The 18788-nt window shown below is 26.2% G+C and overlaps 1 protein-coding gene across 1 annotated transcript; it reads right to left on the reverse strand.

Moving 5' to 3' along the window:
• Positions 1-32: 32 nt before the first annotated feature.
• Positions 33-18788, reverse strand: LOC129981455 (outer mitochondrial transmembrane helix translocase-like). Its single transcript, XM_056092299.1, has 10 exons — positions 18517-18788; positions 11385-11426; positions 8489-8666; positions 7957-8025; positions 7786-7874; positions 7643-7685; positions 4175-4371; positions 3176-3226; positions 2613-2761; positions 33-384 (listed from the first exon to the last, which is right to left on the reverse strand). Exons 1-10 carry the CDS (start codon positions 18676-18678, stop codon positions 246-248), a joined length of 1119 nt encoding a protein of 372 aa, XP_055948274.1. The 5' UTR covers positions 18679-18788; the 3' UTR covers positions 33-245.

Genomic DNA, 18788 nt, shown 5'->3' on the forward strand with positions numbered 1-18788 from the left:
CCAATCACAAGAAAAAATATAAATACAATCCCTTATAAGCTACACACTATATATGTACAATTTATTTCAAGTCAAATCATATATATATATACAACAGGTAAGCATTGTAATTCCCACGGAAAGAAAGAATCTGAAGGCCAGATATATGGAGATGAAAATAACTAGTTATAATGATGGTCTGAAAGCTGCTAAGCTATTGAGAAACTGTGAACTTGAAAAACCTATATGTGCCAAGCCGAATTTCACTAATCAAGTTCAGGAACTCGGGGTCTATATTTTGAGCTAGTATGAACCTTAGAATCTTTCATTCGACCCAAAGCATTTAAGAAGTCATCCATGCTTATTGGCCGTAGAGCGTCATGAAACACTTCAGCATCTGGAGAACTACAAAGAAAAATTTTTATTTAATTTGTAAACATAACTATCTTTTTTGTTCTTTTAATCACTTTTACAAAATAGTGCTCAGTTTCACAAACACACAAAATGGATACTTCATAGTAATTGAGTTGATATAAATATATATTTAGAATCTACTTTGATTTTTTTAGATGATTGTCCTAGTTTTCTGAAATAATTTTTAATGGCAATGAACTGACATAAAATAAAACATAGCATGCAAAGAAAATGGAAAATGATACAAAATATTATTTAATAAGTTATTTGGTGGAATTATTTGTACTTACAGAGACTGAGATAATAGTACAAATTTTCTTCACACTTTTACAAAAATAACAGGAATGTGCATAAAGAAAAAAAAGTAACCACTAAGAAATTCATTTTTGAATTTTGTGATCAATCTTTAACCTTTTCAGTGTGGATGCACTAGAAGAAAGTGCTCCGACTGGACGGAATCTAGCAAAGGCAACTATCCTTACAAATTAGAGCATTTTTGCAAAATTGTATACTTTGCATTACCATGAAACAGTTTTTAAAAATTGAAAAATATCACATTTTTAATCATAATTTAAAAAATAAATTAAAATATTTGATATTTAATACTAGAATTTTTAAAAAAAATGGTGTATTTTATTAAGATTGATAATACTTTTACCCTTTCATGATGGGTGTGTCAAATATGCAACACCTACGAATGACTCTCACAGCCAGACGTAATACCTGCGCATTTCTGGATGGGACGGTGATGTTTATGTGCATTTTAAACTGGAACATCTTTTAAATACCACAAGATGTGTCCATTACTTTTAAAACAAAGTTTCAGCATCCTGACCTTCAGTCTGCTCATATTCAGTCTGACTTTGATATTTTACTCATCAGCTGTTGCAAGGGAGACTGGGGTTAAGAGCAATGTAAATAAACAGAGCTGGGTTGTGTAACTTTCCCCTTGATAGAATCATTCACATTTCTGATCTCCTACTGAATTCTTTTTTGTTATTAGTGGGTAACTGTAATTAGTCTTTTGGGGTTTTACCATCAGTTCTGTTGTATTATGCGCAGCTTTCAGATACATTTCGCACATTTCTTTTTATTATGGCAAGAAAATGTAATTAGTCAGAGCATGAGTGGGCTTGTATTGTGAATGAATTAATAATCTAAAAAGATAACAAAAATGACGACATTAGGACTTTTTTTTTCTTTGTGTATGTGAATTTTTTTCCCCCCTTCAAAGTTAGGCTAAGCAACCACAAACCTCTGTCCTGTGGGACCATTTCTTTCGTGTATGCTCCATACAATGCATGAATCTAGGACAGAGGTCTCTCATCCAGAAAGGATTAAACCAAACCCAGATTTTTTTAAATGCAAAATATAAAAACATAAGAATATTTACATTTAACACTTTAAAAAAATTATAATAGTTAAAGCCATATGGAAAATATCAAAACCCAGATTAGCATAGTGATCAATATTACACAATTAACATTCATAGGCAGAGTCTCTTCTTTCATCTTGCTTTGAGCAAACTATGCACCTAAAATATTTTAATGCTTTAATACTATGCATTTTAATCATTTACTTTACCATAAAAATTTAATGTTTAATTACAATCAATGTAAAAATTCAGAGATCGATTTTTCACAAATTTATGTACCATCCCTCCCGGGAAAGATTTTTATAGATAGTATAATAATGAGATAAAGATCAAGCTTTAAGATATTTTAATATTTGCCTTGGGAATTTGCAGGTTTACTGCTAAATTACAAACAGGAAATGCTCGACTAATCACAGAAATCTTTAGAAAGTATCACCTCCATTAAAATAGAAAAGATTTTCAATAATTCTTTATAAAGAATATCACTAAAACTTGAATGCTTAAATAATTAAATCAAGTACTTTAGCAAAAATATGTTGCATTAATTCACAAAATAAACATTTTCAACACAAAACACAAACTAAACATAACTTTTCAAAACAATCATATGAGGAATTTTCAGATAAACATAAAAATAAAATGTGTGCAGGTACTACAGAACTCAATAATAAAACAAATACGGACTTTTGAATATTATTTTGTGTAGTCATAAATTTCAAGAGCAACACCAATAATTTTTACTTGTAATAAAAAAAACTAATATCACAGTATCTGGAACCCAAATGACATTGAAACAATGTATACCCAAATTTTCACAAAATTATTATAAAAATATATTACTTACCCGTCAGTTTCATTTTTGTTTTTCAATTCTGCATTACAGTAGTCCCGGACTCTATACAAAGCTGCATTACGGCACAGCTCTCGTAAGTCACTTCCAGAAAATCCATCAGTTAGCTTAGCTATTTCTTCAATGTTTACATCCTCAGCAATCTAAAAAGTTGAAAAGTTGAATTGATATCAAAATATTTTAAGCATGAATGAATAAATCTCTTTTGAAAATAAACTGATTGAATGCATTGATTCTGGCAACATAATGTTTCATTATTAATGAACTTGATTTATTTTTATTAACATCTTTTATATTAATAAGAAATACATCACAGTTTAATATGTGTTCCAGAAATTTCTGAGTAAAATATGAAGATATTTAACCAGAAAAGATGGAAGTAATAGTTCAAAATAAAAGCAATAAATTTTCAGAAATTTGAATAATTTATTTTTAGGACAGTAATAACTAGGTAATAACACTTCATACCAATTAATTACAAATCAAGAATAAGCAATGTAATATGCAGAATACACTGGAAGCTATTTTAGTTCGAAAAATAAATACTATCAACTTACCACTTCATTTTCCAACACAAGTTTTAGGACGCCACACCTCTGTTTTGGATTCTGGTAAATAAATATACAATTATTTTCCCATAATTAATAATCATCCTCTACAAAAGAAATATAAATTCAATATAGAATGCTGAAAGAGGAATGGATTCATGCAGAGTCATTTTCAATTATAAAATAATCAAAATCCTTTTATTTATTTGTAAATTTTCTTATTTTGACTTTATTCCAGAAACTTTCATCACACCCCATTGACTAATCTATGGGCCTAAATTAGAAATCATTGTGTGACAAAAGATATGAATTTGTTCAGAAAATAAATCTGTAGCTTGAATACGAACCTGATAATTTTAATAAGTTATGTTGTTAATTGTTTTTGCTTGGCAATACTTCACAAACATTTTTCATCACTTTTTATAAGAAATTGCATCTTTTTAAACTAAGATTTCTGTGATTTTCAGCTTATATGTTTAACTGAGTATTAAAAAGATTTATCCAGAATAAAATAACATTTTATGCTGCTATAGTTTCAAGCTAGCTCAGTACAGAATTTCTATTTTTGAACCATATTAATAAGACAAAAATAAATTTATCTGGTACTTGAACTGAGATCATAAATAAATTTTATTGCATATCTGAAAAAAATTGTACCAGCAAATGTACCAGCAAAAATATTATAAGTTATAACTCTCTTTTATAATTTTGGATTTCACAGTTTCATACTAACAACTATACGTATCTGAGTAAAAATACAATAGCTTTATAAATTTCTAATAAACAAGATGGTTTTGGTATTTTTAACAAGGAAAAAGAAAAAACGATTGAAAGAAAAAGTTCTAGTAACTTTAAAAATAGTTTTTAAAATTTAATTGTTAATTAATTACCTTAAAAATAAATACAATGAAGGGGATTTTTTTCAATTCAATTGCTTGTAGAATTAATATTTATAAAACCATTATGAGATTATATAATGAGAATAAATATCAGTTAATAAAAACTTACAGGGAGGCCAATATGGAACATAGCAGGCATACGTCTCAGAATAGCTCTATCAACATCTTGAGGGCGATTAGTAGCCCCCATCACAATAACTTGACAGTCTGGATCTGTTATCAAGCCATCCCATAAACTCATAAATTGTGCTTTCATCATAGCTGTTGCTTCATGATCAAATGTATCTCTAGAACGGAGGAAAGAATCTGCAAACAAAAAAGTACTTAAATAAGCTTTTATATAAAAACTTTCTATTTTCTAGCAATTTAAATAAAAATCAAACACAAGTTTGTATAAAGTTATAAGAATAGAAATTTCTGACTTCATAAACAGTTTTGCAGTCCTGTATTTTGATGAATTTTAACTTTTAATACTGGCAGAGTAAGTTTGAAATGACTAATGAAAAGATATATTAGTTTAAATATTATTAATGTATATTAAATTCTTATGTTTAAAAGAATGCACAAATAAGAATATACTCTCAGAATACATCAAACACCAGAATTCAATGGAAAGTCTTTTTAAGAACAATTCTGAAATCTTTTCCCACAACTCGGCAAGAGTAGATGAAGCTTATTAAAAGCCATTTGTAATTAATTTCTTAAATGTGAGCTCTGCTAACACTATACATATATGCTTGTATATTTGTCTAACCAACTTTTAAACTTTAAAATATTATAATTTTGCATACTTTTACAGTATTTCATAAAAAACAGTTGCCTTTACATTTATTTTTTTTAAATTATTATATAATTACTATAATATTTTTTTATTAGGTTGCTTTAAATTTTATTATTTTATATTGATCTGTGTGCAGTAATATATTAAACAAATAATTATATGCAGTACAATTAATAGGATTCTTCATAAAAAAGAAAACGCACCAGGCATTCTTCTCGGAAAATTTTTTTAATGTAATTCAACATAGAACAAATATTTCTAAAAGTATTAAATTTCTTTCTAAATGATTCTTTATTTGGTTATAATCAATAATAAATAAACAAAAATATTAGTTTGAATTCAAAATGCATAAATATATCAAATGCCATGAATCAAGAAACTCAAACTTCAGGCTTCTATGCCACACAGCAAACAAACAAACAAACAAAAAATTATTTCATATTCTTTTTAACAAAAATTAGTTGTCATATCTGTATAAAACAGAACTTAAATTAGAAGATATGCCAGGTTATATCACAGTTACCTATAAAGAAAACTGATGGCTTGGAGTACATTTTACATAAAAATATATCAAAGTTAATTTTCTTCAATCATCTAAACCACTAACATCATTTTCATATCCAAGAAATTATGTTTTGTGGGTGTGTGGGTACCCTTGGATGTGCAGTGGTATGACAGTGAAACCACCACTTTCTAAAAATTATTTCTAAATGTATTGTGGTTATTGATCGAAACCAAAGGCTCTAAAATAATACTCTAACTTTAATAATTGCCTGTAGATGTCAGTACAAAAGTTAATATCCCTCATATGTACAAAAAAAAAAAAGCATTTTTAATGCTTTTTCTCAATACTTTCCATTTTTTTCAGCAAGCAAAAAAAAAAAAAAAAAAAAAAAAAAAAACTTGTAAATTTGTTGTAATGTGCAGTGAATATACATTTTTTTCAAATCAAATTGCAAAAGAAGAGTTCTTTTTACTTGACATCTTTTTAGGTAGTTTCAGAGACATACCACAGCACATTTACAGCATGAGATTCTCTACCAATTGAAACACGCTTGCGAAACAGATCTGCTTTTCTTCCCCTGACTCTTTTGGTCAAGTGGCTGATAATTTATGGGGAGTTTTGCCAAACGTTTTGTGGATGAGGAATTTATTTACATTTGTGTAAGATTTATACAAATAGGAAGGTTGAAATCTTTTCTTTTCAGTTGTGTTCTTCATGTATTAGCAAGAAGCCATATACTGCAGATGTTAAATATATTTTCAAATATAGTATAATTTTCTTAGTTTTTAAATAGTTAATTTAAATATTGTTTCTTCATACATGAATATAGTGTTGATTATATTTAAAGTCTAAATGCCACATAACGAACTTGCCATTGCAAGTTTTATGTGAGGATCATTTGTTCTTTAAAATTGTTTATTTTTCTTTTATAATTTATTTTCCCGTTGTAAGATTGTATAAGTAGTTGTCATTAAAATATTGTATGTTTTAATATTTCCATAAATAAATAATGAATAATTATGTTATAAAATGAATTAAAATGTATTAATTATTCACAAAAAGAATATGTTGTAGGTGCGAAGTGAAATCACCAGCCCTCTCGTGCAGTCCATTATAAATTTTTTTAAAGGAATTTTCTCTTTCCTTAGACCCTAAGCATACAAATTAATTACATAATTTTTTTTAAAATTCAGGAAATTTATATTTGTGCGCTTCAAAAGATTAATAAAGGTAGTTCTGACAAAAACGAATTCAGTGACTTCTATTAGAAGAAGTTATGTTACAAATGAAAATGATGTATGTCAAACAGATGTATCCTTTCTATGCATCATATGAGAAACATATCCTACTACTAAATGCTTGAGACTCATTCCTGCAATTTTTCTTCAGGATTTTTTTTTTTTTTTTTTTTTTGTTCATATTAAGTTTCATGGAATTGCAAAAATTGCCTAAAATTCTTGAGTTACTAAGTTATGTACAGGATATTACTGAAAAATCAAGTTTTAATTTTAATTCTTTAACAAATAACTCATCTTCATCTTAAATACATAGTTTGTCAGATGATTTACAATAACAACAACTATTCAGGGAATATATTAAAAAATATTTAAATATGTATTTTTTGCAAAAATTTAAATCCATTTTTTAAATTCAGATTTTAATTTTTAAAAATATTTTGTCAATCTGTACTAAGTTGCATATCACAAGAAAAAGTATGGAAAATGCTGTAAAATGACACCTCTTCTAGCTCTAACACTTAATTAGAAGAGCTCATAGAGCAATTTAAAAAATTAGTTATTTTATTTAGAAAATTTTTTTAACCTTTACATAGCTATAATTCAAAAGCCAGTTGCCCTTACTTCTTTTTACATGTTTTCAAAATAAATCTATTGACTTATTTTTCTTTTGTGGCCCATATAAAATCTGTAATTTAGAATTTGTTTGGTACCCTTGCCTTCACAGCAATATCTTTAATATTAAGTTCCATATTACAAAATATTTTTTCTATTGTAAATTGATAGGGTTAAATATTAGGAGATATATCAATATTTTTTTAATCTAGATATTAAGTATTAATATTACAGAAGAAATAAAATTCATATTAAAATCTTTTTAATGGTGAATTTCATCAAAATATATAAAGGACACATGAATTTTTAAATAAAATGAATGAAAAACATATAATTTTAAACATGATTTTTTTTTAATATAAAGAACAACAGCAAAGGAAGTCAATGTGAATATTCATTAATGAAGAATTATTTTGGTTATCAAATGAAATATGTTCTTACCTATTTCATCAATGAAAATAATGCATGGCTGTATTTTTATTGCCTGAAAATAATAATAAAGAAAAGAAAATAAACATTTATATTTTTTTATGCACAAAAATAGATCATTAAAGTATTAAAATAGTAATAATATCTGCATATACCAAAGTAAACACAGCAGCAGCTAACTTCTGGCTTTCTCCATACCATTTATCCGTTAAGGAAGAAACCTCCAAATTTATGAAACGAGCACCTAACAAAGAGCTGAATATTATTAAATGTAAAATATAGCAACCATTTTGCAACAATATAAATTCAAATTATATATTTATTACCTGCTTCTCGAGCAGTAGCTTTTGCTATCATAGTTTTACCACAACCAGGGGGTCCATGTAACAGCACACCTATACAGAAAGAAAACATTCTAACTTAATACTGATGTAATTGTAGGATTGCAATAATAATAATAAAAAAAAGAGATCAAAAATTTAAATCAAACAAATAATAAAAAATTACAAATCCAAATCAAACAAATGTATCTATAAATATAAAAATGAAATGGTATTTACAAGTAATATTTATTATTGTGTAAATTTTAAGAGGGGAAAAAAAACAAAAACATTTTGAATAAATATCAAAATTGAGAAAAAAAAAAAAAAAAGCTTTTTCTTATTCAATTATTTTTTAAATATTAAAAAAATACTTATATTAATACTTTAAAAAAATTTCAAAGGATTTCAAAGGATTCCAAATATTGCACCACCCCCACACAAAAAAACTGTAAGGAAACAGAAAAAATATCTTTGCAATTAATTATATTTGCAAACAATTTTGCTTAAGTAGTCTAAAAATAAGAACTATACTAACCTTTTGGTGGTTGTATGAGATTAGAACCAGAAAACAGTTCACTTTTTTGAATAGGAAGAATAACAGTTTCCCTTATTTCCTGAATGATGTCTTCCAATCCAGCAATATCATCCCATGATATATTTATTGTTGATGGATCAACTAATTGAGCAGCAATAGAAAGTTCATATTCACTAAGCTGAAAAAAACACCACGATTTTAAAAAAATATTGCATAGGACAGTTTATTAATTATTTCCTTATAATAAATGCAATTATCTATTAGATAAAGCAGAAGAGAAGGAGATCTTATCATAAAGCAATATTATTGAATTCATTATATGAGATATTATATTGATTCATTGTATTATATTTATTTATTATATTGAATTTATTATGGAACATTTCATCATTATTGAAAATATCCCATTAATGCAAACTATACATAAAAAGCAAAATAATTTCTTTTGCGAAGCTAAAAATTTTATAATAATGCTAGCAAGTTAATTTCTTTCAACTGTCTATAATTAAATAATTTGTATTTCCATTCAAGATTTTGGAAACGGATATACATATTAATATATATAACATAACACACATAAACAAAATAGAAACATATGATTTACATCAACTATATATTTATTTATTTTTTAAATTATTGTAAATCACAACTTTTAAATGAAACTCCTTTTAAATCATTTATTCTTTTTAACAAACCACCTGGGTTATTTTTTATAGAAAATTAAGCACTAATACTAAAACAAAATAAAAAAAAATTAAATTTAAATAGCTTAAAATATATAATTTTTCCAAAATTAGAGGCAAACTTGTAGTAAAATTACATTATGCATCAGTCATATTTTTAATATGACCATATTTCTTAAATTCTTTATAAAATCTCCAGTGCTTAATGGCAACTGGAGCTAACATCCACATAATAACCCACAGAGAAGAGTGGCAACTAAAATTGGTAACATTCATGAGCTAGTTTATGAATAGTACTCAGTGTCTCTAGTGTCCCACTATGCAGATTACATAATGAAGAAATAAATCATATAATATGAATTAACATTTGTTCATTTCCCACTTTTTTTTTATTAGTGGATACTGTGATGAAGCAATGAATAATAATTAGAAAGATTTTTATATCAGTACTGTCTGTCTAAAAAATATTATCATATCTCACAAGGAACATAATTTGCTTTTCATTTCATGTTTTGCCCTCCTCAAAATGATTCCAAAGAAGTTGCAACTAGGAATTAAAAACTGATTTAGATAGCAGCGGCAAAAATGAATCAAGTCTGGAAATAGCACTTCACAAAAAAGATAAATGTAATGTATGAAGAAATACAGGATTAATTATAACAAAGTATAATATCAAATATAATACAGATGGTGACAATTAAGTCCTAAAATCCATTACTTTACTACACAGAATTCCGAAATTCAAGCAAATATATATTATTCGTGAAAAATCATACATTAATGCAAATTATTTTTAGTGAACCATTAAAATATATTGTGGATAAAACAAACTACAGATAAAAAAAAAAAAAAAGTTAGGACATAATTAAACAAACTGCTTCATTGCTATCTCTTTATTGATTGTGAAAAATAAAAGGCTATCATTATCAGAATAATAAAACAGAAACATTGAAAAGCAATACTTTAGCAAATAACTAAGCATAACCCCCCCCCCAACTTATTACTTGTTTCTAAAATAATTGACTCTATCAAAGAGGAATAGTTTTGGAATAAAATTAGTTATTCTTTGCAACTACAAGATAGGTTATATCCAAAATTCCATTATTTATACAGGAGGATGCTAAGAGTCCAAATATAAAGACTTCGGTAAAATGTTGACTAAATAAGACTATAGTATAGAAGTGTTGTAAAATTCCTCCTAAAATCATATCTAGGGAAAAGTCACAAAGATCGGTCAATTGGTGCATAACCTATGCATCATCTGATGTACTACATAAAAATTGTACAAATGCATTTGGTACAATATAAGAATACAGCAAAGGAATACCAGAAATAAACAAAAAATTACAAAATGGCAAAACAAGCTTTCCCTCACTTGAAAATGTTATAAAGTGGCACAATATAAAAGAAGTTTTAAAGATTTCAACCATACATAAAAAGGAATTTGTGGATATACAAAACACTACAATGAACAGGAAATTTTACAAAAATCAGCTTATGTACACAATTACAATACATCAATGAATGCAATAAACAGGAGTGACATGGTAATCGATACTTTTAATTCAGCCTACAAAATAAATTATGCAAACAATACTTCTTTCCTATCGACAATTGCTTATGGAATGCCTGTTATCAGTACAAATTGAAAACTCAAAAAATTATACTAATAACAAAAATTTCAACTGAAATTAATAAATAAGATGTTAATGAAAAAAAATCATCATTCAATTATATTCAGAAATCATCATTCACCAAGACTCAACATAACACATTTTCCTTCATTTAACAAACCAAAACAGCTTACAAAGAAATGTGTGGGAAAAAAAAACATAAGGGATAAGAATTAAATTATTAATCACCTTATATTATTTTTTAGTTCAATGTATTCAATTGTTAATCACAAATTTTATATAGATTTAAAAAATCTTATGCATAGAAATTATGACATTAAAAAACATTGAATTTAAAGACAAATATCTCATTTTTCAAGATAAAATATTCACAAACACTTTTGGGATTGGGTCCAATACAGTGCTGATGTTACAGCAAACCAAAATGCCAATACGAAAGGGTTAATATTTGCGTTCTTTTGAAAAGGGAAATAATTATGTAAAGAGAAAAACTATTCAGTTATCTTACTGGAATTCTATCTAATTATTTCATTTACAATTTTTATTTAAAATCATTAAAAAAGTATATCTAATACTTACCCGAACATTTTTTACTCCTATTCTGTTCAGAATTCGTTCAGCCTAAATAAGAAATAAAAAAATAAATATAATAACATGCCAAAACAAATATCTTTAAACTTAATTGATATGAATATTTATCTTAACACAAAATAAAATAAGAAAAGGTCAGCAAAATGTAAAATTTTAATTATATTTCTGATTACTTTGAATTTCGAAGCATAAAGAGAAGAGCTGTCTTCCCTAGTTAATGAATAGTATTAGTAGTATATATTTTTAAGCACAAAGAAATTTTTTTCTATAAAAAAAACCTTAATAATGCATTATATTATAAATAAGTATGTTAAAAGAAGGGATTAATATAAACTGCCCCAATCAACTCAATGTCTATTTTATTTAAGGTTTTATCACAGTTTTTAATAATGCCCTCAGGATACTTTATTTTATCCAATCACAGTCCATTGGATAAAATTTAGATAAGTTAATTTCTAACACATTAGAAATAAGATTAACTTCCAATTGGAAAAATGTTTTAGTCAATGAAAGTACTTCTGAAGAAACTATGAAATCCACCTATCTCAGTAAAATATTTTAGGCAGACACTCAAACACTTTAAATAATAAACTATTTGACTAAAATTGAATTAAGCAGCTTACTTTAGAGCTATCAACAACTAAATGTGATAGCTGTAAAGCTGATTGGCAAATCTTCTTAGAAATACCCATTTAAAATGGTTTAAAATAATGATATTCAATTAGTATTGATTAAAGTCTATATAAATATAAAAATTTAGATTTTGGATTTTTTTTTATTAATATATTTAATGAATCAAACAAAATAAAAAAAATTAAGAGCCCTTTTTCAATTAGAAATATAAGTAATATTAAAAATTTAGACATTAGCTAGTGAACAAGACCAGAATATGCACCCTAGACATTTTAAAGCTTTCTGTAAAATTAGATATTAAAATAAACATCTCAATGAAAGGTAAATATTTTAAATTGCTGTTTACAGTTTGCCTTATTGCATATCAAAAGTTAAGTATGCTCACAGAAATATGGAAATGCAACAATACAATTCAATATAAAGCAATATTTTTTTACCAGATTTTACATAACATATATGCAACTCTAGACTGCAACGATGAAGGGTTGAAACTGCATGCAGGTTTTGCTATTTTAAAATTACTGATCTGATTATTAACTAAATCATAAAATTTTTCTAAAAATGTAATGATTTATGAGAGGTTTCATTCATTAAAATATCCATCCTCCCATCTTTTCCCCCCTCCTTTATTATTCCTAATTTTTTTTATATATTAACTTATATATTTTATATATTAACTATCCATTTACTGTAGATAAAATTCATTTAATGTCGCAACCTTAGTTTTAATAAATGAAATCGCATTAAACAAGACACAGGAATATTAAGAACAATTTGAATTCTGCAAAAGAATACTGTAAAATCAGGAGTAAAAACATTTCATAGTCCAAACTATCAACAATAGTTAGCTTATAGTATAAACATAATGGTGAAATTTCATTCACTACAATATAATTGAAGGAAATGACTGTAGAAAACTTTAAAAAAAAAATCTGCATGTAATTTTTACCATTACTCATAGAGCATTTGACAAAGGATAGAAAACAGCCAGCAAGAGAAACTAACAATTCCTTGTATCTTTTACAGCTTTAAAATTCAAACCTAAATTATAAATTTCAAAGAAATACAGATTATTTCCTATAACCCACTTTCAGAATATCTTAAGAGGTTTCCTTTTCATTAATGCAGAAACCAATTTTAAAATTGCTCACTATTTAATGCTCTACTTATACCTTTTTAAAAACACTGACTTAAGATTGTAATAAAATTTTATTTTCAGCTATATTCTATTTCAGTTTATATTCAATAAAGCTAATACTGTAAAATCCATCAATCTTTTTTATTTGTGTACTTTTTTATTTCTTATGTAGGTCACTCTTATAAAAGAAATGTTTGTCAAAAGAGTATCATTTATAGATAAAGTAATATAACATGGCATTAAAAGCATCTTAATCAGAATAATCCTATCTTGAAATGTAGATGTTTTAACAGTGGTAAGAGCATATTCGCTCAATACTCATCTATAAAGGAAAATTTTTATCAGTTAAATTTATATTTTTATTAGTGTTATACATATTATATTTATTTGTTTGATATTTACTTCTCACAGAAAAGTTCCCTTATAATTACTATCCTGAATAAAACTATAATATAAACTAAATACTTTAATATATCTGCATTTTCATATAACTTTACAACAAAATTATTCCCCAATTCATCATATAAAGAGAGTAAAATAAATTACTTACATTGGAAACTATCAATCTAGAAATAAGGAAAAAATCAATCCAGAAATTTAACGAAATGCAAGCTCACACTGTCTTTTGGAATTGCACTTTCAAATTGTAAGTGTTTTGCTTTTATTTAAATGAATTTGGTTCTATTTTCATAGTATTTTATTGTGTTCTTATTTGGATTGATTTTTGGAACTGATTTTACTTGTTTTTGTATAATTATCTTTGATCTTGCGATACTAATTTTATCTCCAAAACCTCAATTTCCTGGGATTTTCGGGTCATGGGGGGTCAATTTGTTAGACGAAGGTCAGACCCCTCACAGAAAAAATCCCTGGTTTGAATCCTTGCCTGAGGGTGACCCTTGAGAAAGTCTTCGGGCCGGATTCATTTAATCTTTCTTTTTGATTCTTTGGTTGTAAACTTAATATTGATTTCTAATAATTCTTCTAATTTAATTAATTATTTAATTACTTACATTGGAATATTTATAAATCTACTATGTCTCTTTCAAATAAAATAAATATGCGATTCTTGATAATGCATTTACAGGGGGAGGGGGGGGGGAGGAACACTGTTTCTATTCGCTTCATAAATATGAAAATTCTAAAATTATTTAAAATATTATCCAAATAATATCCAAACTTCATCAAACTCGTAAACATATATAACATTTTTGGTTTAAGTAGAATGCAGGTTCGAAGCAGTGAAGAGACTTGGTATTTTTAATTTCGTTTTTATTCTATTCCGAGTGGAAAGCATAATTATTAACAAGAAGATGCAGTGCGGCACAAACACAGAAGTAAGAAAGGAGTGAAGAAGGGCCGAACAAAGAATCACTAGTCTTTTATAAAATAGGATTTCTGGCCAGGCGTCAATTAAATACGCGTAATGACCTTTGACACCTTTTCAAGGGTACCGAAGTATCATTTATCGAAGTACCATTTGAAACATAGTTCTGATGGCGCATTTTTTTTACAGAGGAATTAATTAAACCGAAAGTGGAATTGGATCACAAAATAAGAGAATATTTTAGAATGAAGTTACAATGGTTAAATTAAGATAAAATCTTGGAAATTAATTTGGATTTAACTAAGAGTTTAAAATATCATTACATATATATATATAATTTTTTTTTTGTTTTTCCTATTAACTTGATTCTAATACTTTTGTATATATATATATATATATACTAGTCGCCTTTGGCGACCAGCCGGTTCACCAGTATTACTGCTTGCTACAATTTTCAATTAAATATTTTAAGTAACTGGTCTCTTAATAGATTCTCAAACAAAACATTTTTAATCTTCAGATTTTGATAGTCATACCAAACTTATACTGTTGTTTAGATCGTTTCAATTTACTATATTTTGCTAATTAGTTGTCATTTCCAGTAAAACTTCAACTTTAAATTAAAGTGGAAATGATGAAATTGCAATTAATATAAATTTATTTTTTATTAAAACCAAGTGTTTCATTTTATTTATCATCGTTAATGTTATTTATTTATTATTATTTATATTGAATATGAGTATTGCAAACAGAATCGCTCGGTATTTAAGTCTTATGTGAACTACAAAATATTTTTCATAATTTATGTAATATCTCAAAGAATAATTTAACAAAAACTTCTCAGATTCAGCATAAAATTCAGTTTTTAGTTTTGCTTTCAAAAGGATTGAAATGAAATCAATAATAATATTTTGTTCTGGCCTATAAATATATTTCAAAAATTATGAAGTCTAAATTTAATGCAGTAAGGTATCATATTCTGAGAAATATTCTGGACACACCAAATTTTAAATAAATGAAAGAATGTTTCTATTTTCCACGATCAACTAAGACTTATTTATGAAGTTTTGAATGTTAAAAATTTAGAAAAACTCAACATTTTCTTAATCTTAGGCCAATTAATCTTGGGAAACCTGCACGCTGATTGGCATATTTTCTTTGAAACGATCGATGGAAAATCTAAAATTATCCTTTTTTTTATTGAATAGTGATATTCAAATTTTCATTAATCAGTCAGTTTAAGTGACTGATTTAGTTGATTGGAAATTAACTCTTTTTTTATTTAAAAAAAATAGTGTTTCAAGAACATTTTGTTCCACAGCAGAAGCTTTATGTAAAATCAAAAATTCATTATTTATTAGAGCCTTTATTGAATGAAGTTACATAAAATATAATCATTTTCCATTTAGACCATTTTAGCATATCTGTGTCTTACTAAAGGTTTACAAATTAGCTGTGTGGCCCTGATATGAATGGATATCCTGTTCATATTAAACAAAACTGATTTATTGGATTAATTATATAGAGTGTAAAAGGTCATAAAATAATTTTTCTTGAATTTATTTTTTAGAAAAAATAATATTTCATATTTGTTTCATTTCCTACAGACATGTGCCGAAAATTATATTTTTGCGGATTTCATTTCCAAAAAGATTTAACTTATTTTTAATTCGAGCTTTAATCAATGTGATGGCAACACTTTAGAAAAAGCTAATTTTTTTCCCATGAATGCAAAACGTGCTCGTGCAGCTTAAATTTAATTTTTATTTTGTACGAAAAAAATTGTTGAAAAATATAGTTAAAATATTTATTTAAAAATTCATTAAAAATAGAAATTTAACTTTAAGGTTGAAACATTGGTATCATTTAAAAGATAAATTTTTGATCTTTAACTTCATGTAAAAATCTTTTTTGTGCGGTAATATTTTCAGAAGTTATAGCAGAAACACGCCAAAATTTCGTTTAATTTTTAAATAAATAAAATTTTAATTAAAAATTCAAAAAATAACCCCCAGGTGCACATTCCCGGCCTCCAAGGTATACACGTGCCAAATTTGGTAGCTGTAAGTTGAATGGTCTGGCCTGTAGAGCGCCAACACACACACACACATACACATTGAGCTTTATTATAAGTATAGATAAGTAACCAATCAAAAGTAAGAAATATTTTGAAAAAGAAACTAAAACGAAATAGTCTCGGAATCGCAACTAAAAATTATTTCTTATTCAAACCTTATGAGAAAAACCAAAAAAGGAACAGGAAAAACATCATAGGATTTCGAGTGTGCACATGCAGCTACATCTAAAACACAGATAAATTGAGACAAAAGTAATAAAAATCAAGTTAATAGGAAAATCAAATTAAACTAATTTTTTTGGTTCAATTTGATTTTCCTATTAACTTGATTTTTATTACTTTTGTATTATATATATATATATCTGTGAAAAATTTCATTGCAGAAGATTTTTAAAGAAAGAATGCAGACAATTTTGTTAAGTAAGAAAAAAAAAAAGAGATACTCTTAAAATGAAATCAATACATTCTTTGGTCACAGTATAAATCACATAATTTTAGAAAGAAAAGGCTATTCAATATCAAGATTCTATTAGAAATAAATATAAATATACTTTAAGCCATTGCTTGTAACAGTTTTCAAAAGTGAGAAGTTAACATTCTCCTCAAATATCATGATTTAGAAAGCTGAAATCTAATTCTGAAGCTGAAAGTATACATACATCAGCAGCACTCAAAATAAGCAGCAATTAATTTTTTCATTGATATAATATCCTATGTCTTTGTTAGATAATAAATCATGAATAAAGAAATCTTTACCGTCATACTGAAAAATAGAATTTTCAATTTGGAACAACAGAAATAAAAAGGGGAAGATTCCACAGTGTCCAATATGAGTACAAGAATTAGAGAATTTGGAAAAACATTACTTTGTTAAATATTAGTATAGGTATTTAGTAACTTGATTTTTACAACAAATAAGCTTATTTATAAAAAGAAACACCAACAATTAAATACATTAGTAATCCTTTGGTTTGTTTGTATTACCATACATATCTTCTAAATAACTTTTTCATACTAACATAAAAGGAGACAAACATCTTATTCTCACGTTTTAAATTAAATGCACTTATATACATATATTTGATTACTTTCATATTAGAACAATTATCAATATCTGCATATATTTTATCATCAATTAATCAGTCCTATACTGATATAATTCTATATGATGTCTAGAAGTATAAATTATACATACACTGATTGATTGATATAAATCACTAGTACTAATCTCATAACTTTTATGTCTCTATCATGAAGACAGTATTATAAAGTCTAAAACCAAACAGTTTTCAAAATAAATACATTTATCACACACTGGACAGCTTTGTTTCACATCTGATAAAAAACTTGTAACATATTTCTTTAACAAAAAAAAAAAAAAAATCAAAATTTTCACCTAAATTGATTTTAAAAACAATAAAAAAATCTGCAGCACCAAGGCAGTAAGTTATAAAGAAAAAAGACTATTTCAGTTGCATTCAATAAATTAAATGCATCCAAGAATGTAAAAAAAAATATTAAAGTATATATTATAGTAAAATTGTTCATAATATGCTTGCATGATTCTTCCATTCGTAAAAAAATGTAAATTTGACAGACGTTTTTTCGCCAACATTTTTTTTTTTAATGCACCTGCCGGGGAATACCCTTAATTTAGAATAATGGATCGTACTTCGTCCTACAGAGGTCATTTATTAAAGTTTCAATTTTAATCAAAATATTATGATAAATTCATATATTATGATATTTCATCCTTAATATATATATGACGAATATGCATTAGTAGCAAATATAACAGTAAGATATAGCCTCTTATACGCATACAACTTGTAATTAATAAAACTTTATAACTTAAAAAAACAGAATTAACCACTAAATTAAAATAAAATTTTTAATCTCATTAAATTTTTAAACAGTCAGAAATTCTAAAAAAACATTTACAAACCCGTTTTTGAGCTTCAACTTTCTGTTTTCGAGTTGGATCAATTGCTTTTACCATCCATCGCACTCCGAAGTATGTTAAAGCACCGAATAATGTCAAGCGAAACACTAAACTAATTACTTCATTTCTAGTTATTTGAGAAGAAACTAATTTATCACCGGACATATTTTTACACAATATTTAGATTTCAATTAAGTAATAAAGAAATTTGAAGGAATGTTGAAATGTGCTTCTTTACAATTTTTGCATCACATTCTTTAGTAATTTCATCACAC

The sequence above is a fragment of the Argiope bruennichi genome, chromosome 8 (assembly GCF_947563725.1).
Source record: "Argiope bruennichi chromosome 8, qqArgBrue1.1, whole genome shotgun sequence".
In the NCBI taxonomy this organism is placed as follows: domain Eukaryota; kingdom Metazoa; phylum Arthropoda; class Arachnida; order Araneae; family Araneidae; genus Argiope; species Argiope bruennichi.